The sequence below is a fragment of the Sardina pilchardus genome, chromosome 16 (assembly GCF_963854185.1).
Source record: "Sardina pilchardus chromosome 16, fSarPil1.1, whole genome shotgun sequence".
NCBI classification, from domain to species: domain Eukaryota; kingdom Metazoa; phylum Chordata; class Actinopteri; order Clupeiformes; family Clupeidae; genus Sardina; species Sardina pilchardus.
Genome location: NC_085009.1, coordinates 28,433,863 through 28,458,420, shown reverse-complemented (window position 1 = coordinate 28,458,420; position 24,558 = coordinate 28,433,863). Strand labels below are relative to the sequence as shown.

The 24,558-nt window shown below is 39.6% G+C and overlaps 2 protein-coding genes across 2 annotated transcripts in view; both read right to left on the bottom strand.

The window, feature by feature from the left end:
- Positions 1 to 7,919, bottom strand: part of LOC134060443 (protein NLRC3-like) — a 16,288-nt gene extending 8,369 nt beyond the window's left edge. The window contains exons 1-4 of the mRNA XM_062517172.1: positions 7,825 to 7,919; positions 4,972 to 5,047; positions 4,654 to 4,849; positions 1 to 537 (exon numbers count right to left, since the gene is read on the bottom strand). The exon at positions 1 to 537 is cut by the window's left edge and continues 1,243 nt beyond it. Coding sequence (XP_062373156.1) covers positions 1 to 537; positions 4,654 to 4,849; positions 4,972 to 5,040 — 802 coding nt within the window. The 5' untranslated portion in view covers positions 5,041 to 5,047; positions 7,825 to 7,919. The remainder of the gene's footprint in view (positions 538 to 4,653; positions 4,850 to 4,971; positions 5,048 to 7,824) is intronic.
- Positions 1 to 24,558, bottom strand: part of LOC134059640 (uncharacterized) — a 301,237-nt gene that overhangs the window by 34,506 nt on the left and 242,173 nt on the right. The window lies entirely within an intron of this gene.

Genomic DNA, 24,558 nt, shown 5'->3' with positions numbered 1-24,558 from the left:
AGTCTAGCTGGAGTCGACATTCATCCAAACCGTCAAAGATGAACAACACTTTGTACTTCCCCTGGCTGGGAAAGGTTAACTGCTTAATTTCTGAGAAAAAGTGGTGAAGAAGATCCATCAAAGAGAGCTGTTTGTCTTTCATGCGGTTGAGCTCCCTAAAAGGCAGTGGAAATATGAAATGGATATCCTGGTTTTCTTTCCCCTCAGCCCAGTCCAGGATGTACTTTTGAACTGACACAGTTTTGCCAATGCCAGCTACTCCCTTCGTTATGACACTTCTGATTGGTTTGTCTTGGCCAGGTAGGGGCTGAAAGATGTCTTTGCATTTGATTGGTGTCTCCTGTCCAGCTGGTCTCTTGGAGATGGACTCAATCTGCCTGACTTCATGCTCCTCATTTACTTTCCCACTTCCTCCCTCTGTGATGTAGACCTCTGTGTAGATCTTTTCCAGCAGAGCAGAGCTCCCTTGCTTGGGTATTCCTTCAAACACACTCTGGTACTTGTTCTTGAGATATCTCTTCAGTTCAGTCTGCCACACTACACAGAGTTCAACGACAGAAAAGCATAAATAACGTTAAAAATGAAATGTTAGTCAGCCATAATACTAAATGAAGGATGTGTCTTATCACCCCTGCTATTCTCTCTGTACACAAACAACTGTATATCAACTTCTGCATCTGTTAAACTGCTTAAGTTTGCGGACGACACCACCGTTATAGGCCTCATACGTGATGGGGAGGAGTCTTCCTATCGGGATGAGGTAGAAAAGTTGGTGCAGTGGTGTGCAGACAATAATCTCATCCTCAATACAACAAAAACCAAAGAACTCATAGTTGACTTCAGGAAAAAGACAGACCAGCACCTTCCCATCTCCATTAAAGGGATAATCCGGAGTGAAATGCACTTTAGATCAATTTTTCGGACTATTGGGAGTACACACGTTGAGTTGACACCAAAATCATGTCATTCGGATGTATTTTGAGAAAGTTCGCGCTCACCGTTTTTAGCCAAAACTCGTTAGCCTGGAAGTGACCGGGGCGTGTCCTTTCGCCGCTACAAAACGCTATTTTTATACCTCTTCTACTGTTCCAAACAACACTACACTTACGTGGTAGTGAGTAGAGGTTCCCTAAAGCCAAACCGAAGTATCCGCACGTCTTTATGTGGTCGGATAGAGAGTCCAGAATGAATTTAATCGAGTCCGTACCTTTCCGGAAATGTTAGTAAAGTGTTGTGAAAACGTTGCTAGCTGCAACAGCGACATTTCCGGAAAGGTACTGACTCGATTAAATTCATTCTGGACTCTCTATCCGACCACATAAAGACGTGGGGATACTTCGGTTTGGCTTTAGGGACCCTCTACTCACTACCACGTAAGTGTAGTGTTGTTTGGAACAGTAGAAGAGGTATAAAAATAGCGTTTTGTAGCGGCGAAATGACATGCCCGAGTCACCTCCAGGCTAACGAGTTTTGGCTAAAAACGGTGAGCTCGAACTTTCTCAAAATACATCCGAATGACATGATTTTGGTGTCAACTCAACGTATGTACTCCCAATAGTCCGAAAAATTGATCTAAAGTGCATTTCACTCCGGATTATCCCTTTAATGGCCAGGTAGTGGAGTGGGTCCCCTCCTTCCGTTTTCTAGGCACCACTATCCATCAGTCCCTATCATGGAACCCGAACACCAGTCTCATCATTTCCAAAGCCCATCAGAGGCTACACTTCCTCCGTCAGCTGAAGAAGTTTGGGGTCAGTCAAGCAGGCATGATCCACTTCTATCGGGCTACCATTGAGAGTGTACTCTCCTTCGCCATCTTGGTCTGGTATGGTAGTGCCACCAGCCAGGACAAACAACGGCTTGAGAGGGTAGTGCGCAGGGCCTCAAAAATCATTGGCTGTAGTCTGCCTACCATAGCCTCACATTACATCACCAGAATCTCCAGGAAAGCCAAAAACATCATCTCTGACCTCTCCCACCCAGCACACCATCAATAGACCTCTGAAGTTCGCCTACAAAAAAGCTACCATCTTTGCCCATATAAGGAGTTACGGTATCTGACGATTTTTCCTATGGGAAATTAACATGGGGATTTGGAATTATCACACCTGTTAAACTCTCGCGGGGATGACAAAATCGGAAATTCATGTGTTTTCCTGAACACACTTTTGTCCTCTGCCTTCGAGAGGATACTGTGATCTCCGGTGCGCGAAGGCGGCAGACTTTGATTTTTGCTACCCCAGAGCTAACTTGCTATGCAACTTGCCATTCAGTTAGTTAGCCAGTTAGCTCTGGGGTAGCAAAAATCAAAGTCTGCCGCCTTAGCGCACCGGAGATCACAGTATGCACAAGAAGGCAGAGGACAAAAGTGTGTTCAGGAAAACGTCTGCATTTAAGACTTTATCGTCCCCGCGAGAGTTTAACAGGTGCGATAATTCAAAATCCCCATGTTATTTTCCCATAGGAAAAATCGCCAGATACCGAATTTCAAAGATGGCAGCTTTTTTGTAGGCGAACTTCAGAGGTCTATTCACACCCCTACCATCAGGGAGAAGGTTCAGGAGCATCACATGCAAAACATCACGCTTCAGGGATAGTACCTATCCACAAGCTATTCGCCACCTGAACATGCACTAAGCACTTATGGATTACATACCAGGCTACCTCTCTTGTACAACTGTACTGAACTGCTGCTTTCTGTGATCCTTGCACGTTGTTGCACTTTTTCTGTATATTAAGTGTTGTTACCCCTGTGCTATTGTGTTGTCATTATGTGTCTTATATGTGAGCATACCAAAACACATTCCTATCAATTGTATTTCATACTGTTGAAATGGCTATAATAAACTTGAACTTGAACTTGAACTTGAACTTGAAATACTAAATACAGTTTTTTCTGAAAGCTTAAGCACTAATCATGATTCTTGTAGCACAATTTCTAAAAATATTCATACGTATAGCAAAACCACTCACTGAGTTAGCACAACTAAAAGCACAAACACTGCTTTGCACTCAGTTTGCAATTTTGTAACACACACTTTGCAAAACTGTAGGCACAATTCACTGCACAGCACTCTTTTTGCGGAACTTTAAACACAACTCACTGCTTACACTCAATTCCCAAATTTCCAACACACTCCTAGCAAAGTTATACACACATTTATTATTATTTACACTGTTTTACCAACTGTATGGCACACGGTCACATCATGAAAACTGTTTTAGATCATTAGTTCACTTTGCAATCAGCCTAAGCAGTGTAAATAAGGCACAGGTAAGACATCCGTACAATGGAGGGAGCAGGAAGAGTGAGCAGGAAGAGTGAGAATTAGAGGAGGCCTAGGAAGAGGACGAGGAGGTGAAGAAGTAGGATAAAGAGGAGGAGGAAGAGGACAAGGAGGTGAAGGAGTGAGAGGGAGAGGACAACAAGGACAAGGAGCCTTGCCTTGGACAGGAGGACATTGCATGCGATATAGATGAAATTTTGTGGCCGTACCCAGAGAGAAGTCATGATGTAGACAGATTTTATTTTACAGTTTTTTCTGATTGGTTAAGCACTTTTTTTGTAACTATTGGCTATTTTTGCAAAACTCTACACACAAATAGCAAAACCTTTCACCAAATTAACAAAACATTGTAGTTCTCTTGCAAAAGCGAACACAGCTTGATTAACTCTTCACACCTTTGTAAAAATGGTGTTTCTGTATCAATCAGTAAACACAAGCCATCATCTACTAAGCACACATTGTGTCAACTACACACTGATGGTATGAATACAAGACACATCTGGCTTTTGCTTTCTCTGTGCACAAGGTAGGCTACAGTATGTCAGTTTGAGGTTGTACTTTTGTCATAGTTCTGAAAACATATAGGAATCCAAACTTCAAGTATTGGTGTTCACACTCATCAAAGCAAATACAAAGTCAAAACACAAAATAGTAATTTCACTGAGAATAAAAAAAAAAAAAATCTGTCTACATCATGACATCTCTCTGGGTACGGCCACAAAATTTCATCTACAGTACATTGCATGCAATGTCCCCCTGTCCAAGGCACCAGGCTCCTTGTCCTTGTTGTCCTTTCCCTCTCGCTCCTTCACCTCCACGTCCTCTTCCTAGGCCTCCTCTAATTCTCACTCTTCCTGCTCCTTCCATTGTATTCCACACGGATATCTTACCTGTGCCTTATTTACACTGCTTAGGCTGATTGCAAAGTGAACTAATGATCTAAAACAGTTTTCACATGTGAAAATGTGCCAGACAGTTGGCAAAATAGTGTTAATGATAGCCATACTGTACATGTTTATGATTTTGCTAGGAGTGTGTTGGAAATTTGGTAATTGAGTGTAAGCAGTGAGTTGTGTTTAAAGTTCCGCAAAAAGAGTGTTGTGCAGTGAATTGTGCCTACAGTTTTGCAAAGTGTGTGTTACAAAATTGCAAACTGAGTTCAAAGCAGTGTTTGTGCTTTTAGTTTTGCAAACTCAGTGAGAGGTTTTGCTATATGTGTTAATAGTTTTAGAAATTGTGCTACAAGAATCACGATTAGTGCTTTAGCATTCTGAAAAAACTGTATTTTATTTTATTTTTTTTGTCTGTAGCTCTCTGTTTTATTGATCAAACCCATAGGAAATGCAATTAAAGGAACATTTCTTACTTTCTTGCAGTTTGTCAGCAATATTATTCTGTTTCATATTTCTCAGGAAGTGCAGTGCCATCTTGAGAGCCCCTTCTCTGGCATCACTCTCATCCTGCTCTTTACCCCCAAAGTGTTCTTGGTAATCTGGACTCAGAATCTTCTTGAATCTCTTCAGCTCATTCTTCACAAAGGTGATGATCTTCTCCTCAAGCACCTGGTGTACACATATCTGGTTATACTTTGCATTACAATACCCAGGTGTTCAATAACACCATGTCATTATTGTTCTGTATTGTAAAATGAAATCAGTGCAGCCTGATATAGCTGCATCCAAACCTGGAATATGTGATTGAGGTCCCGCTGGGTAAACTGGTCACTGACAGCATCTGGTTTGCATTCTTCCATTTGACCACTGAGTAATTAAGGCAAAACAAATCACAAATTAATTACATGTCTTTACATGTCTTACTAGGTAATGGCTCTTCCACTGGAGTCTATGGTAGTCTGTAGCACTTGGATGTATAAAAAACAAGCTTGGTACAGGCTCAATGACACATTTTGAAGAAAGAACCATTTGACCACAAGGTTGTCCAGCAATAGTGTATGTTATTGGGCTAGTAATTGCATTTATATATATATATATATATATATATATATATATACAGTATATATATATATATATATATATATTGTGTCCATTGTAGTAATATCATGGAAGGCCCAAAGGCAGGACTATGTAAACAAGTCATGTCAACCTGACTCATACAGCACGTTTAGTTTTAGTAGGTTCAAACCAAGTTTCACACAAGCTTAGGGCCTTTGAGAAGGTTTGGCCTCCATTGGTCTCTTATCTTGATGGAGAAGGCCATTAAGACATGAGTTAGGATACACTCCTGGGGTGGGAGGGGTGGGTGATTGTAGGAAGGGACTTGGGGAATGGTTTAGGGGAGGAGGTGGTGACTGGTGAGCTATGTTATGTTTTTTCTTTTCTTGTATTTATGTATAATTGTATAAGGTACAATATGTCACTGTCTCTGTTGTCATTTGATGTCTGTTGCTGATTTTTGTTGTTATGATTATTTTAAAAGAAACATAGAATTGTCTTGTCAAATCCCAAGTGGAATGAAAATGTTTCCCAATAAAAATATTTGAAACCAAACCAAGTTTCACAAGTGGAGGTGATTAAGGCCTCTTATGGTAGAATGAGCAGTGATACAAAAATAAATAAATACATTATTCCCATATGGAGCTAGGATGTTCTTCATAGTATAAATACACATAAGATGGAAAAACAAAGAGAGATGCCTCATGGGGATCCCACTCAATAGCAGAGGAAATACAATGTACTGTATCTGATTTCACATCACCTGGCAATTGTCTTTCATTCATTCACTTATCAAATAGTCATCAATGATTCGTTTGTCAGGGTGTGGAGTCATTGAAGGCTTTTTAAAATCTTTCACCACCCAGATTCAAGTGCTATTTGTTATATTCAGTTCATTAAAGGTGCACTATGCAGGTTTAGGTATTTTTGGCGACTGTAGAGCTCCCTCAGTCACAAGGTATTCATATCTTACTCTGCAAATGTAAATAGCAAACTCATTGTGGCTTATCCTGCATCCTTCATGCTTTTGTTGCAGAGGTGAAGGATGAAAAATGGTCAAAAACTGTCTCTGAAGAGCTATAACTACTGACAAGGTAATGTTTCACGATTCTTGCGAGATTGGAAGTTCCATGGATTTTTTTCTCAGTAGGGATTCACTACATTTTCTTCATAAGGACTCGCTGTGTCTATGCTGTATAGCTACACTATGTTAGGTGAATGATTCACCTAATACAAGTTTGTTTGCCATCAAATTGGCCTTGAGAAAGACAAGATAGCATTGGATTATGAATGTACTTTGCCACAAAAACACACAAAAGCTTAGCCTAAGTTGAGCTATAGGAAGCTATTACATTGCTGTCACTTTGTTTGGTTTTATAACCCAGAAGGATGTACTTGGTATCAGTTGATAGCTTTGTGCCTCCTCTTTCATCTGGCATGTGTGCCATATACTATACCTGCGATCATGGGTTTGCGAGTATTTCCAACAAGAGGAATGGGTGTGCGGGTGAACGCAGAGCAGAACAGACTGTACATATGATGCAATTTTTTTTTTAAAATGTGCATACTTAATCGTACAGACAAGTATTTAGTCCCGTTGCGAAGCCCCACTTCTGCTCTTTCATGCAATGAAGGTCTCGCTGAATCTAATACTTGTGGAGCAATGTAACAGAGAAGAATGGGTGTGTTTTGAGAATTTGCATCAATTGTGTTCTAAGGTCCTTTCTAGTGATGCGCGGTTCAGCCCATTACCCGCGGATATCCGCGGGTTTACCCGCGGATATCCGCGGGTTTACCCGCGGGTCGGGCGGATTTGGGTAGGCCTAATAGTTTTTTCTAAATATTGCGGGTGGGTCGGGTCAAAAAAGTAAAAATGCACATTTCTCACTTGTTAACTGCCGACATATTAGGTGGCGATGCGCCTGCAATACAGGAGGTGTGGTCGAGCGCAAAACATAATTTCTCCTAAATTCAGCACCCAATTGCGCCATGCGTGACTGACTGAAAAAGTCGATCGCGCATTCGCTACTTTATGGACATGGAGCCTAATGATCTGGGATATCGAAGGTTGTGCACAATGCGAGAACACCTCGCTTCTGTCATAGGCTACACGAATAAACAGCTGTGCTTGTTAAATGCTTGGCAGTGTTAAACGCAAAAGTAGGCTAGCCTATGAAGTTGCAAGGGGAAATATGAATGGCAACTTGTTATGAAGATGAGATTTAACACTAGCTATGTCTAGGCTGCAGATTATGAATGGTGTGGAGGAGCGCAGATTGTCAAAATGACCGATTATTGTAACCCGCTGTTGTCCTCATGTGGGCTAATTAGGCTAGGAAAGACGTTAAATGCGTTTTTTCCTTTCCGCGGGTCGGGTCGGATTTGGGTCACAATTCGAACATATTTTTGCGGATTGGGCGGGGCGGTTTGGATCTCCTGAAAAGTCGGGTTGGGGCGGGTTTTAAAAAAAGCCCACCCGCGCATCACTAGTCCTTTCACATTCTCTCCATACACAAACCTATTTGCAATGACACCTCTTGGGCTCCATAGAGCACTGATTCTATATGCCTGTTTCATGGACTTACGCAGATCCATCTGTGACATCATCATGTTTGAACTTTACGATGCGATCCTCTGACCGGTCACTCTTTATGGACACACACGTGGGCACAGGTGATGGAGGCCTCTCATGATGGAATGAGCTGTGGTGTAAAAAAACATAAATTAACCGTATAGGATTGGCTTATTCTAAATGTCTTTTTCATTACTTTATTATTGATTATTAATTATTAATTATTATTATTATTATTATTATTATTATTATTATTTTTATTATTATTATTATTATTGTTATTATTATTATTAATAATTATTATTATAATTATTACTATAAAATTATCCTCTAAATGTATTAACTGTGAATTGTGAAGCATGACACTGAAGGAATGAACTTCCAGAGAACTTCCTTATTTGTGAATTTCACACACCCAAGCTTCACACTGACCTACTCATCTTTCATGGTATTCATAAATTACAAAAAAAAACAAAAACTTTAGCACATCAAATAGATATTAATTGTTTTTTTCAGCATTTGAGGAAGTAATATGTCCATTTTGGGTTAAACCAATCAGAGTGCTAGCAATGACTCACATGACCAACCATCTGTGAGCTTCTGAAATGTCTAATAAAGATAGCAGCGTCATAATAGTGAAGCGAGGGAAAAAGAGAAGCTTCTTATATATGTTACTCTAAGTTTTTATGTATGATCTCAAAACATTTGCCAGAAAATAGTCGGATTCGACTTCTTGTAGCTGCCTGCAACTGTCTTAAGATGACTGCATACATGATTATTTATTTCTGAGATTCTACATTTTCAACCCTGAATTGTGCAAACATCATGCACTATTCCAGGTTGAAAATGTGTCAGAATCTCAGAAATAATGACATATGCATTCATCTTAAGACAGCTGCAGGCAGCTACAAGAAGTCGAATACCCCTAGGGTCTAATGAGGCTTTGACGTTTTTATTAGGAGGATATGACATCTAAACACCCAATATGCCTGTCTGGAGTAGCGCCACCAGCTGTCCAAAGTCAGAATATTTTTTTTAATTTAATAACAAAATGTTACTTCATATTAATCTGATGATATCCACATGCCCACACTGCTAACCTGTTCTAGTTAAACCAGCTGACCAAAGAGGAAATGTGCTAGACATTGACAACACCTTGGCTAATTGATCTGAAACTTTCCTACATATTAGATATTATGATAAGGCTGATACTGACATGCCTAATTCACATGTCTGTCAATAAACCATCATTTATACCACAATATCCAAATAACAGACTTGTTCCTGTCATTAAAAAGTAGATAGAAGTCATGATTTCAATTGCTCTTTGTGGCCAGCAGGGGGCAGTCTGATACAAATCATATTACAACAGACTATGGAAAATGACAAATGTTGATCCATTGTGTACGGTTTGATTGTTGATCCATATGGCACTTCCTGATCTCCAGAGAGCACTGATTCTATGAGCCTGTTTCATGGACTTACGCTGATCCATCTGTGACATCATCATGTTGGAACTTTATGATGCGATCCTCTGACCGGTCACTCTTCATGGACACACACGTTGGCACAGGTGATGGAGGCCTCTCATAATGGAATGAGCTGTGGCATAAAAAAAACACCAATTAACCCTAGAGGAATGGATTTTCCTAAATGTATTTTTCATTACTTTATATACTATTACAGTTTTTTTCAATCGCTAACAAGCGTTTGTCCATTCAGTTGACACATTTTCAAAACTCTAAACACAGTTAGCACAGCATCGGTCTTTTGTTGGCCATAACATTCACACATTTCATGTTCATCACGGCAGCAATTAGAATCTTACGCCAGGTGGCCGGCCACCTGGGCACCAACTGTCAGTTTCTCTGGCTTTAAGCATACAGTCTCTCAGAAGACTACATATCCTGTTAACTGTTTCCTCTGTCCACAACTGTTTCAAAATACAAGTCCTCACTGCAATACACTATTAAATCATTTAACCATTGAAACTACTCAACTATTGAACTGTTCAACCATTCCAACTGTCAGTTATCATCCACTATGCCTCCAGTCAACTACATGAAACCTCCATGTACCTAGCAACCAACATAGCAACCATTAAAATTAAGTGTTTATGACCGTTTCCATAGCAACCAACATGATTATACTGCAGTAACTTCTTGTTTCCTGATAGTGGCCACCATGGATACCCTAGCAACAAATGTTTCAAAATAAAAGTCCTCACTAGCAAGTTAGCTAGTTAGCATGGTTAGCATTGTTAGCATTTTTAACATAACTGCTCGAAATCATTAGCTAAGTTAGCTAATCAACATTGTTAGCATTGTAGGCATTGTTAGCATAGTTAGCATTTTTAGCATAACTGCAAGAAATCATCAACCAAGTAAGCTTATCAACCTGGTTAGCATTGTTAACAAATGTAACATTGTTAGCATAGTTAGCATTTTTAACATTACTGCTAGAAATCATCAGCTAAATTAGCTAATCAACCTGGTTAGCATTGTTAGTAAAGTTAGCATCGTTACCATAGTTAGCATTGCTAGCATAGGTTACATCTTTAGCATAGCTGCTAGTAATCATTACCTAAGTTAGCTAATCAACCTGGTTAGCACTGTTAGCATAGTTAACATTTTTACCATAACTGCTAGAAATCAGTAGTTAAGTTAACCAATCAACCTGATTATCATTTTAACATGATTAGAAATCATTAGTTAAGTTAGAACTGGAATGTTTCAGCTTTAAACTGTCTACCTTCACACTATCAACTTTCTTTAAACTATGCAATCACCATCTTTACCCTAGCTACACCTTAGTAGCCATATCTACATTATTACAGTGCATGAAAATGCACTGTACTGTTCTTCCTAGGCATTTTATTATTCTTCTTCTAACGCACTTAATGCAGCTTCAACCGTTTAACGTAGAAACTCCATTCAAACTTTGTCGCGTAGGTCTTACTTACGCGATGTGGGCTTTGTATTTTTCAACTTTGTAACTTTTATACTTTTTAAACTATACATTAAAAACTATTAAAAATTTCCCCATAGACTTAACATTGCGATTATGACATCATAATAGGGCAATTAGAATCTTATGCCAGGTGGCCAGGCCAGCTGCAGCAGCTCTCTCTCTCTCTCAGGCTTTAAGCATACATTCTCTGTGAAGACTACATATCCTGTTAAACTGTTTCCTCTGTCCACAACTGTTTCAAAATAAAAGTCCTCACTGCAATAATACACTATTAACCCTTATAAGCTCTTCGGGTCTGTGGGACCCGTTTTCAGTTTTCATCTTAAGAAAAGTGATACAAATAATTATTTTTTCAAACTGAGATTCATTGGCCTTGGCTCATTTTGTGTGAGGAACATAATTCAGAAAAAAAAAAAAAAATGAACCCCCCCTGCATCCCCCCCCTGCACATTTCTATTACATACAGGGTCTTCGCGGGTCTACTGGACCCGGGGCTATAATGTGTGGAAATCATAGGTCCTGTGTTATCTCATTTCCCCTTTTAGGTTTCTGGGCCTGTGTACAGTATGTGTGTGTGTGTGTGTGTGAGAGAGAGAGAGAGTGAGTGAGTGAGTGAGTGAGGGAGAGAGAGAAAGAAAGAGAGAGAGGGAGAGAGAGAGTAAAGCAGGTAAATGGGCCCTTAGTGTGAGCCACCAGTGCAGTTCCCGCACAAGGTTGCAACATTGTTACAAAATTGGAGCACCCAACCCTAACCCAACCCCTAACCCAACAATATCTGCACCCATATTCCCACACATTTTACCATCTGTCCTGCGGGAATGAATACCACACAAGATGGCAAAGCGATTCTCAGTTCAGACTGCCTTAGAATTGATACTGGAAGAGACAGGGGGACTTGAAGATGATGCAGAGGAAGAGGTTTCAGAATCTGAGGATCATGGCAGATGTAGTGAGAAAGTTCAATTTCTAATAAATAATTCACTATAGTTCTGGAAAAACATCCTTCATTTGTACATTAGTTGATCATTGTCCAGTTATGGCTGTTTTAGGATGCATTTGTGCAACAAAAACGAGTAGCACTTCTGTGCATAACCATGTGATTTAACAAAGGTAAAGGCAACAAATGTAACAAATGTTGTTTATATGACTTGCAAATAGGTTGAAGTAAACATCTGCTGAGAATTTTAACAAAAAAAGGTTTCAATATGTTGGATTAAAGACCCCAAAATGCCATGGGTCTACCAGACCCGGCAGGACCCCCTGTGTAACCAAAAAACGAAGATCCTATAAGGGTTAAATCATTTAACCATTGAAACTACTCATCTATTTAACTGTTCAACCATTCCCACTGTCAGTTATCATCAACTATGCCTCCAGTCAACTACACGAGACCTCCATGTACCTAGCAACCAACATAGCAACCATTAAAATAAAGCGTTTATGGCCGTTTCCATAGCAACCAACATGATTTTACTACAGTAACTTCTTTATTCCTGATAGTGGCAGCCATGGATACCCTATCAACAAATGTTTCAAAATAAAAGTCCTCACTAGCAAGTTAGCTAGTTATCATGGTTAGCATAGTTAGCATTGTTAGCATTTTTAGCATAACTGCAAGAAATCATCAACTAAGTTAGCTAATCAACCTGGTTAGCATTGTTAACAAATTTAGCATTGTTAGCATAGTTAGCATTTTTAGCATTACTGTTAGAAATCATCAGCTAAGTTAGCTAATCAATCTGGTTAGTATTGTTAGTAAAGTTAGCATTGTTACCATAGTGAGCATTTTTAGCATAACTGCTAGCAATCATTAGCTTTGTTAGCTAATCAACCTGGTTAGCACTGTTAGCGTAGTTAACATTTTAACATGAATAGAAATCATTAGTTAAGTTAGAACTGGAATGTTTCAGCTTTAAACTGTCTACCTTCACACTATCAACTTTCTTTAAACTATGCAATCACCATCTTTACCCTAGCTACACCTTAGTAGCCATATCTACATTATCTATCTATACATTTTTGCATTTTCATGCACTGGTAATTCCTTGGAATTGCATTTCTAGTCTATCTATACATTTTTGCATTTTCATGCACAGGTAATTCCTTGGAATTGCTTTCTAGTTCTTCTTCTAACGCACGCAATTCAGCTTCAACCGCTTAACGTAGAAACTCCATTAAAATTTTGTCGCGTAGGTCTTACTTATGCGATGTGGGCTTTGTATTTTTCAACTTTGTAACTTTTATACTTTTTAAACTATTAGTTAAAAACTATTACAATTTCCCCCATAGACTTAACATTGCTCATTATGACATCACGGCAGCAATTAGAATCTTACGCCAGGTGGCCGGCCACCTGGGCACCAACTGTCAGTTTCTCTCAGGCTTTAAGCATACAGTCTCTCAGAAGACTACATATCCTGTTAACTGTTTCCTCTGTCCACAACTGTTTCAAAATAAAAGTCCTCACTGCAATAATACACTATTAAATCATTTAACCATTGAAACTACTCAACTATTGAACTGTTCAACCACTCCAACTGTCAGTTATCATCCACTATGCCTCCAGTCAACTACGTGAAACCTCCATGTACCTAGCAACCAACATAGCAACCATTAAAATTAAGTGTTTATGACCGTTTCCATAGCAACCAACATGATTATACTGCAGTAACTTCTTGTTTCTTGATAGTGGCCACCATGGATACCCTAGCAACAAATGTTTCAAAATAAAAGTCCTCACTAGCAAGTTAGCTAGTTAGCATGGTTAGCATAGTTAGCATAGTTAGCATTTTTAACATAACTGCAAAAAATCATCAACTAAGTTAGCTAATCAACCTGGTTAGCATTATTAGCAAATTTAGCTTTGTTAGCATAGTTAGCATTTTTAGCATTACTGCTAGAAATCATCGGTTAAGTTAGCTAATCAACCTGGTTAGCATTGTTAGTAAAGTTATCATTGCTAGCATAATTAGCATTTTTAGCATTACTGCTAGACGTCATTACCTAAGTTAGCTAATCAACATTTTAACATGAATAGAAATCATTAGTTAAGTTAGAGCTGGAATGTTTCATCTTTAAACTGTCTACCTTCACACTATCAACTCTCTGTAAACTATGCAACCACCATGTTTACCCTAGCTACACCTTAGCAACCATATCTACATAATCTATCTATTTTTTGCATTTTCATGCACTGGTAATTCCTTGGAATTGCATTTCTAGTTCATTTCTGAGATTCTACGTTTTCAACCCTGAATTGTGCAAACATCATGCACTATTCCAGGTTGAAAATGTGTCAGAATCTCAGAAATAATGACACATGCAGTCATCTTCCCGTTTTTTCCAATTGTTTACACACAATTTTGAAAACGGGGCTCTTTTTGTCTAAACATACCACACAATTAACCAAACACAACACCCAAACAGCAGAACATAACAGATTGTTAGCAAAATGAAATATTTCTGTCTAAACAATAAACACATTGATAAAACCTTATACTGTTCTCATATCACTAACACATTCTTTGAATGATTCCACACTGTGGCTATCTTATACACACCAACACAATAAATTCAAAACACATCTGTAAAAACCCTCTTCCAATATATGGATCTTATTCAGACATATTGTTCGAGAGCATAATATTTTGATGAACCCAAGCAATGCACAAAACTGATGCTGTAGACAATATTTCTTTCTTTCACTGTACCATATGTTCAGTTACAGTGACAAGTCAATCAACAGAAAATGGCAAAATTATAGTTCTTACTACTGTAAAGTGTAGAAAAATCAAAATGTGTACACAAATTAAAAGTACTGTACACTTACAGTCACTGAAGAACAACTAAAGCCACAATACAAACAACAAGTAACAACAATACGTAATACTCTAATCATCTCTCCGTCTAGCTGGATCAAGCCATAAGAGTTCATCCACATCACAGGCTATGGGTGCCTCTCATTTGGGCTTTTATACATACTCCCTCGCTCCTCGGGCCTCGATCCTCACTAATCGACATAAAGAATAATGGGGCGAAAACAATGGGATAGTCTATCCAGTGTTAGTTATAGATCAGTGGGAACGCCCCTCGAGGATCGAGCATAACACACCTGAGTGCTGCATGTTCAATTTTGCACATGCGTGCTTACACACCTGGTGGATGTGATTATTCAATTTGTTCATTAGTGTGGTCATTGGCAAGCCAGGGCTTTGTAATGAGAAGGAAGTACCTAACAATCTTTATCTGTGTTTAAGGTGTTAAAATGTGTTTTACGTTTTGACATTCACTGTGTGTAATGTTTTGCAAAAAGTGTGAAGCTGAATTTGTGCTTAATGTTGTACTGCTCTGCGCAGGTGTTTTGCTTCTTAAGTGTTAAGTATTGTTAACTGTCTGATAACCTTAATTTTAGAGTGTATACGATTGGAAAATAACTGTAAGACAGCTGCAGGCAGCTACAAGAAGTCCAATACCCCTAGCGTCTAATAAGGCTTTGACGTTCATATTAGGAGGATATGACATCTAAACACCCAATATGCCTGTCTGGAGTAGTAGCGCCACCAGCTGTCCAAAGTCAGAATATTTTTTTACATTTAATATCAAAATGTTAGTTCATATTAATCTGATGATATCCACATGCCCACACTGCTAACCTGGTCTAGTTAAACCAGCTGACCAAAGAGGAAATGTGCTAGACATTGACAACACCTTGGCTAATTGATCTGAAACTTTCCTACATATTAGATATTATGATAAGGCTGATACTGACATGCCTAATTCATATGTCTGTCAACAAACCATCATTTATACCACAATATCCAAATAACAGACAGATGTTCCTGTGATTTAAAAAATAGATAGAAGTCATGACTTCAATTGCTCTTCGGGGCCAGCAGGGGGCAGTCTGATACAAATCATATTACAACAGACTATGGAAAATGACAAATGTTGATCCATTGTTTAAGGTTTGATTGTTGATCCATACTGTATGACACTCCCTGGTCTCCAGAGAGCACTGATTCTATAAGCCTGTTTCATGGACTTACGCTGATCCATCTGTGACATCATCATGTTTGAACTCAATGACGCGGTCATCTGACTCGTCACTCTTCATGGACACACGCGTGGGCACAGGTGATGGAGGCCTCTCATGATGGAATGAGCTGTGGTGTAAAAAAACATCAATTAACCTTATAGGATTGGCTTATTCTAAATGTCTTTTTCATTACTTTATAGACACTATTAAATTATCCTCTGAATGTATAAACTGTGAATTGTTAAGCGTGACATTGAAGGAATGAACTTCCAGAAAACTTCCTTATTTGTGCATTTCACACACCCAAGCTTCACACTGACCTACTCATCTTCCATGGAATTCATAAATTACAAAAAAATAAAAAATAAAATAAACATTAGCACATAAAATAGATAATAATTGTTTTTTTTTCAGCATTTGAGGAAGTAAAATGTCCATTTTGGGTTAATCCAATCAGAGTGCTAGCAATGACTCACATGGCCAACCATCTGTGAGCTTCTGAAATGTCTAATAAAGATATCAGCGCCATAATAGTGAAGCGAGGGGAAACGAGAAGCTTCTTATATATGTTACTCTAAGTTTTTATGGATGATCTCAAAACATTTACCAGAAAATAGTCGGATTCGACTTCTTGTAGCTGCCTGCAACTGTCTTAAGATGACTGCATACGTGATTATTTATTTCTGAGATTCTACATTTTCAACCCTGAATTGTGCAAACATCATGCACTATTCCAGGTTGAAAATGTGTCAGAATCTCAGAAATAATGACATATACGGTCATCTTAAGACAGCTGCAGGCAGCTACAAGAAGTCGAATGCCCCTAGCGTCTAATAAGGCTTTGACGTTTGGGCAATTCCATATCAGTTGGAACAGGTCCGACACCATGGTCCTCAGTTTTTCCTGATTTTTGGTGCACATGTTTCTCCATGTCTCATTAGAAGAAAACCAAAATTTTAGCTTGGTATCTTGTTTAGTTTCTGAGATATGGCTCCTCAAATGTGGATAGAAGCATCCTAAAAAAAGGCTGAAAATTCCTGTATTTAATGAGTACCACTTTTTTTTAAACCCCTCTCCTCTCTTAAGGCTACCATATTATTTTCTAAAAATTTGAACACTGGGGCAGTACCCTGTGTTGTTGTCCAAAATCACAAAGGAATTACAGTCCTTCCCACCATTGGAGACTTATTCAGCGAAACAAACCCATATTTTTTTTTAAAGCAATGAAAAAAAAAACCTGTTTTTGTTCTCTTATGGTCATGAATGGCTAGCACTCATAGTTTTAAAACTCTACATATATATAGTCCATGAGTAAGAGAACATGTTGACAAAAAATTGAGATAGTTAGTTTTCGTATTTCGAGGCTATGAGCCTTCAAAGTTGGCCAAAATGGCGTTTTTTCCTAAAAATGCCACTTTTATTGCCTTTTCCAAGGACAAGATGAAATGCAAATCCAACATTTCTTTTTTTCTGCAATAGTGTGACACTTTGTAGATCATGTGAGTGTGGTAGATCTGACCTGTCCATTTTAATATCCCCACAGCACATGTCTGAAGTTATGCGTCTATCCACATTTGAAGAGCCATATCTCAGAAACTAAACAAGATACCAAGCTAAAATGTTGGTTTTCTTCTAATGAGACATGGAGGAACATGTGCACCAAAAATCTGGAAAAACTGAGGACCATGGTGTCCGACCTGTTCCAACTGATATGGAATTGCCCGTTTATATTAGGAGGATATGACATCTAAACACCCAATATGCCTGTCTGGAGTAGCGCCACCAGCTGTCCAAAGTCAGAATATTTTTTTTAATTTAATAACAAAATGTTAGTTCATATAAATCTGATGATATCCACATGCCCAAACTGCTAACCTGGTCAAGTGTCACTAGCTGACCAAATAGGTTAATGTCCTAGACATTGACAACTCCTTGGTTAATTGATCTGAAACTTTCCTACATATTTGATAATATGATATGGCTGATACTGACATGCCTAATTCATATGTCTGTCAACAAACCATCATGTATACCACAATATCCAAATAACAGACAGATGTTCCTGTGATTTAAAAAATAGATAGAAGTCATGACTGCAAATTGCTCTTCGGGGCCAGCAGGGGGCAGTCTGATACAAATCATATTACAACAGACTATGGAAAATGACAAATGTTGATCCATACTGTATGACACCTCTTGGTCTCCAGAGAGCACTGATTCTATGAGCCCGTTTCATGGACTTACGCTGATCCATCTGTGACATCATCATGTTTGAACTTTATGTAGCGTGGGCACAGTTGATGGAGGCCTCTCATGATGAAGTGAGCTGTGGTGTAAAAGAAACATCAATTAACCTTATAGGATTGGCTGGATGGATGCAGCCACCCAGTGACTGCCATCAATGCAAAATATCACACCCAACAAGAATTGAGCAAGTGCTTCCAATGTAGGAAACATGCAAAAACAAATAGCACACGCCTCAGATATGTGTATTTGACAAACACATCACATGTCAGTTCTTTGCTACTGTAGATTCCGCCCCCCACTGGACTGGACCCCCTGAAAGGAGGGTAGGGCAGACACAGTTTACGGTCAATATCTCGAGAACCGCAGGGCCTAGGAGGACCACGTTTATTTTTAGGTTGGTCTTAAGGAGCCATATCATCCCATAACCACTCATTTCATGAATAGCGCCACCTGGTTTAAAAGGGAAAAAGCAAAAATGAGGTGTCATATTCTCATTTACATGCATAAAAGTTGCAGTAGGGGATGGAGAAGGAGATTGAGAATTGAGAAGCGTGATTTGTTTTTCTAGGACTAAGCGGCGGTAATTTTTGGGCCGCTTTGCTTGCCGGTCAAAATAAATAGATATCATGACTGAATTGCTCTTCCGGGCCTGCAGGGAGCGATGGGTTACAAAACAAATACACAACAGAACATGGCAATTGACAACTAAAAGCACTCAGAGAGCGCAGACCTCCGCCTGTATTGTTCTTCATAGGTTGTCATACATTTGAATCTAAACTTCAGATCGCCACCACGTGGCCATACCATGTCATTACACCGCTAAGCGAAAGATATAAACGCCTCCAGTATTCCTGACGATACTGAGTGATACGGATCAAAATGAACTTGTTTCTTTTTTGGGTCATTTCTGACCTTCCCTGAAAACTGCTAACCTGGTCAAGTGTCACTAGCTGACCAAATAAGTTAATGTGCTAGACATTGACAACACCTTGGTCAATTGATCTGAAACTTTCCTACATATTAGATAATATGATATGGCTGATACTGACATGGCTAATTCATATGTCTGTCAACAAACCATCATTTATAGCACAATATCCAAATAACAGACAGATGTTCCTGTGATTTAAAAAATAGATAGAAGTCATGACTTCAATTGCTCTTCGGGGCCAGCAGGGGGCAGTCTGATACAAATCATATTACAACAGACAATGGAAAATGACAAATGTTGATCCATTGTTTATGGTTTGATTGTTGATCCATATGGCACTTCCTGGTCTCCATAGAGAACTGATTGTATGAGCCCGTTTCATGGACTTACGCTGATCCATCTGTGACATCATCATGTTTGAACTTTATGTAGCGATCCTCTGACTCGTCACTCTTCATGGACACACACGTGGGCACAGGCGATGGAGGCCTCTCATGATGGAGTGAGCTGTGGTGTAAAAAAACATCAATTAACCTTATAGGATTGGCTGGATGGATGCAGCCACCCAGTGACTTAGCCTGACTCTCGCCAGACCCTTGTAGTTCCGCCATGCTCCACCAGAGGCGTTTCGCTGAGCTCCACACAAGGGTCTGGACGCGAGGGCAATCCAAACCCCTGCCAGTGATCAAAAAATGAGCAACCAATCAGGAGCGCCGAAGCGAGTGTTTGATTCAAATAACAATGGCGGCACGCAGCGAGGAGTCTTGTGCTGACATTGATTCTGCTATTTCAACCGTTTTGTCGAATCTATCGAGTATTCATTCTTTAAAAGATTAACAGCGAAAAGTTTTGAAGACATTTATTGGTGGCAAGGATGTTTTTACTCTTCTTCCGACCGGATTTGGCAAGAGCTTGAAGAAGCCTAGCACGTCATTCAAGATAACAGGCAAGTGGTTTATCAAATCACATGCGAGGATGTTTTACAAGGACCCGCCTTCATAAATACATCTCCTATCGACAAGTCCCAGATCCTTGTGTGAAGCAGACAGCGAACTACAGGATCTGGCGAAAGTCAGGTTACCAGTGACTGCCATCAATGCAAAATATCACACCCAACAAGAAGTAAGCAAGTGCTTTCAATGTAGGAAACATGCAAAAACAAATAGCACACGCCTCAGATATGTGTATTTGACAAACACATCACATGTCAGTTCTTTGCTACTGTAGATTCCGCCCCCCACTGGACTGGACCCCTGAAAGGAGGGTAGGGTAGACACAGTTTTCGGTCAATATCGCGAGAACCGTAGGACCTAGGAGGACCACGTTTATTTTTAGGTTGGTCTTAAGGAGCCATATCATCCCATAACCACTCATTTCATGAATAGCGCCACCTGGTTTAAAAAGGAAAAAGCAAAAATGAGGTGTCATATTCTCATTTACATGCATAAAAGTTGCAGTAGGGGATGGAGAAGGAGATTGAGAATTGAGAAGCGTGATTTGTTTTTCTAGGACTGAGCGGCGGTAATTTTTGGGCCGCTTTGCTCGGCGGTCAAAATAAATAGATATCATGACTGAATTGCTCTTCCGGGCCTGCAGGGAGCGATGGGTTACAAAACAAATACACAACAGAACATGGCAATTGACAACTAAAAGCACTCAGAGAGCGCAGACCTCCGCCTGTATTGTTCTTCATAGGTTGTCATACATTTGAACCTAAACTTCAGATCGCCACCACGTGGCCATACCATGTCATTACACCGCTAAGCAAAAGATATAAACGCCTCCAGTATCCTGGCGATACTGAGTGATACGGATCAAAATGTACTTGTTTCTTTTTTGGGTCATTTCTGACCTTCCCTGAAAATGTCATCGACATCCATCCATCACGTATTGAGTTATCTAGCTAACAAACAGACAAACAAACCAAGAGACAGACAAACAAACACAGATGAAAACATAACCTCCTTGACGGGGTAAATATTGACTCATCATTTACTGTTTGGTTCCATTAGACTGTAAGCATTGATGGAATTCATTTGCAGAGAACTTTCTTGTCCGTGCACCGTACATACTCAAGATTTTACTCTGACCCACTCATGCTTGCATAATATTAGATTTGAGAAAAAAAATCTGGTATAAAATAGCTTTAGGGCAATTCCATATCAGTTGGAACAGGTCCGACACCATGGTCCTCAGTTTTTCCTGATTTTTGGTCCAAATGTTCCTCCATGTCTCATTAGAAGAAAACCAACATTTTAGCTTGGTATCTTGTTTAGTTTCTGAGATATGGCTCTTCAAATGTGGATAGACGCGTCCTAAAAAAAGGCTGAAAATTCCTGTATTTAATGAGCACCACTGTTTTTTAAACCTTAAGGCTACCATATTATGTTCTAAAAATTTGAACACTGGGGCAGTACCCTGTGTTGTTGTCCAAAATCACAAAGGAATTACAGTCCAGTCCTTCCCACCATTTGAGACATATTCATCGAAACAAACCCACATTTTTTTTGAAAGCAATGAAAAAAAAACAGTTTTTGTTCTCTTATGGTCATGAATGGCTAGCACTCACATTTTTAAAACTCTACATATATCTAGTCCATAAGTAAGAGAACATGTTGACAAAAAATTGAGATGGTAAGTTTTCGTATTTCGAGGCTATGAGCCTTCAAAGTTGGCCAAAATGGTGTTTTTTCCTAAAAATGCCACTTTTATTGCCTTTTTCCAAGGACAAGATGAAATGCAAATCCAACATTTCTTTTTTCCTGCAATAGTGTGGCAGTTTATAAATCATGTGAATGTGGTAGATCCGACCTGTCCATTTTAATATCCCCACAGCACATGTCTGAAGTTAGAAAAAATGAAAAAATGTCTTGGCTGAAGGAGGTGTTGGTTTGATTTGTATGAACCTCTTAGAAGGACAATATGGGGTGTAAACCCATTTTGTCTTTTTGAGGGATCAGAATGCCATCCTGTAAAAAGGATAAAAATTTTATATCCCATTTTTACTCTTTATTGATCTCTTAGAATATGTCCAAAAGTTGTCATGAATGAAAAAAGGCGACTAAATTGAGGGGCTTAAATGGCCAAGTGGATCAAGTCACACAAGGCTAAAAATAAAATATAAGACAGAAGAGATACTGAGGGAGAACACTGTGAAATGTATAACCCCTGCTATGATGGCCTTTGAACCCCCCCACCTAAAGCTACAGGTCTGCTAACTAACTGGAGAGGCTATACTGTACCTAGAGCTACACAGTTCATAGGGCTTTTTTCACTGTAGGAACTTTGAGATGACCTAACACGTGTTAGGTCATCTCAAAGTTCCTACTGTTTTCCTACTGTATGGGCTACTGTAGCCCATATATTACATGAACATACTGTAGTAATCAAATGGTCAGTATTGCTATTTAGTTACTGTGCAAGTTTCATGGTGGAGCGGTAGTCCTAATGGGAAAGTGGCCTATACGTCACAGGGTCTCTGGAATGGGCAAGACCTCTATGAGAACGAAAATAAACCAATTTAAACACCAGTTGGCTATATTATTTCCATACATAACCTATCCACAGGTAGGCCTAATACAGTACATGTTTTCATGAATTGAATTGCTTGGAAGTGCAGACGAAATGCCACATATTAGTTGGAAAAGTATTCAGATCAAATGTGCAACAATATCGGGAATGTAAATGCCTCTGTAATATTGTCTGACACATTCCATTTAGAGGTATTGCTCAACACTGCTATTGGTCGGCTTTAACCAAATATTTTTTATATTAATTAGTGAGCCTAGGCCTGACTCCGCCCACTTTGTGCTTCTGGCTCTCTCTGGCTACAGTGTGCGTGCACTGGCGTTCATGGCAAATTCAGATGCTTCATTAGCAAAACAAAATGGGAACTTCCCACTTCGCCCCTTGCATCTGAATATGAAAATGCTGTCTATAACCACTGGCATGTCATTGATTCAGACCCAAATCTGAAGGAGGTCTTTTCAGAGAAACCCAAGTTTGTACAATAACCATAGGTAGGTTATTGTGAGTAACCTAACCATTGATCTCTATTGATATTGCACCAAGAATCTACCTAAAAAGTCTCAAAAGTGGCATTATTCCTGAAGTGGGTAGGTCAAAAGCCCTTGCTTTGTAAGATAAACCTCACATGTGGAGTGTTTACAGAAACAGATGTAATCTAATTCTAATTTTATTTGACACGCGACAACCTGGTACTGTGGATGTAGCCTGCCCAAGTCCCTATATTATTCACTAACACACATTAATCCACCATCCCAGTGCAATTGTGAAAAAAGAGTGCAAGTTTGCCAGCTTCCTCTAGAAGGCAGCTGTAGAGACCTCCAGTCAGACCTGTTCCTGTCCTTACAGCATGTACTTTAACGCTTTAGATGGTGAGCCACACATTCCAGTGAACTTGGAAACCAGTTCAACTTGATCTTAATAAAAAAACAGACTAAGTCAAATAAATTGTTTGTGCATGGCCTAAAAGATCGTTGTCACAGCCATTTAAAGTTGGAATATATTGAAACTCAATTGTAAGCTTTAGTTTGTCTTTTTTCCATGCTTGTTGTATAATAAGAGACCAAATGTAACCTACACTGTCTTACACGGACCACTTCACACAAACACAAGATAAACAACCTGAAATTAAGTCCCAGTTATTTAATTAGTGTAAATAGTCCCCTTTTGGGCTATGTTTGCTCTTACTTAGATAACTATCCTTACCTGTCGATGAAGATTTCAAATTTGTTTTCCAAGTTTTCCACTAAAACATCCCCACTTCCTTCTTTGAGTGATCAACGTCTTCTGTCTTTTTCACTCTCCTCTTGGCTGGCTCATTTCTATTCCCCTCCCACATACCTGATTATGTCTCAGGACGACGTTTCAGTCCTTGAAGCTCACAAGGCAGTCAGAGAAATCTGCAACCTTTTCCTCACACTGTCTACAATTCTGAATTTAGTCCACCACTATCATACCTGTACCAGAGAAAGCAGTGGATTCGTGCCCTAATGAGTAATGACTACAGGTGTGCTTCTTCAACTGCAGCTCAGAGTCTACCCTCCCCAGTAAACTCCTAAACACACACACCACTTCACAGTGCTGTGTAAGGCTGGGATTATACTTGCCGTTAGACCAAGCGTACGCGTATGCGTCCGTGTGCGACCTGCTGTGTCCTGTGTACAGACTCGCTGCAGCATTACGCACCTTACTGGAGGTCTTCACCAGGGGGAGACTAGTAGCCTAATATCAGATGTGGATGTGGCCATGTGCCATTGTTTACTCTCATGATTGCCCCCAGCTTTGATGTCGATAATGCATCTTGCAGTCACTTTGTTTTGGCAATGATCGCCCCCTACTTTCTTGTCAGTATTGCATCTCGCGGACGCGTCGTGTCCGCTTGCGATGACGTGCACGACCGACGCACCAAACGACCGCAAAATACGCGAGGCAGCCATGATGTACACGAACGCGTTGTCTACAGCAAGTCTAAACGTGCCTTAATATTGATCTTCCTCACTGGCAGACCATTGTATGCAGGGATGGGCAGTATGTCTAAT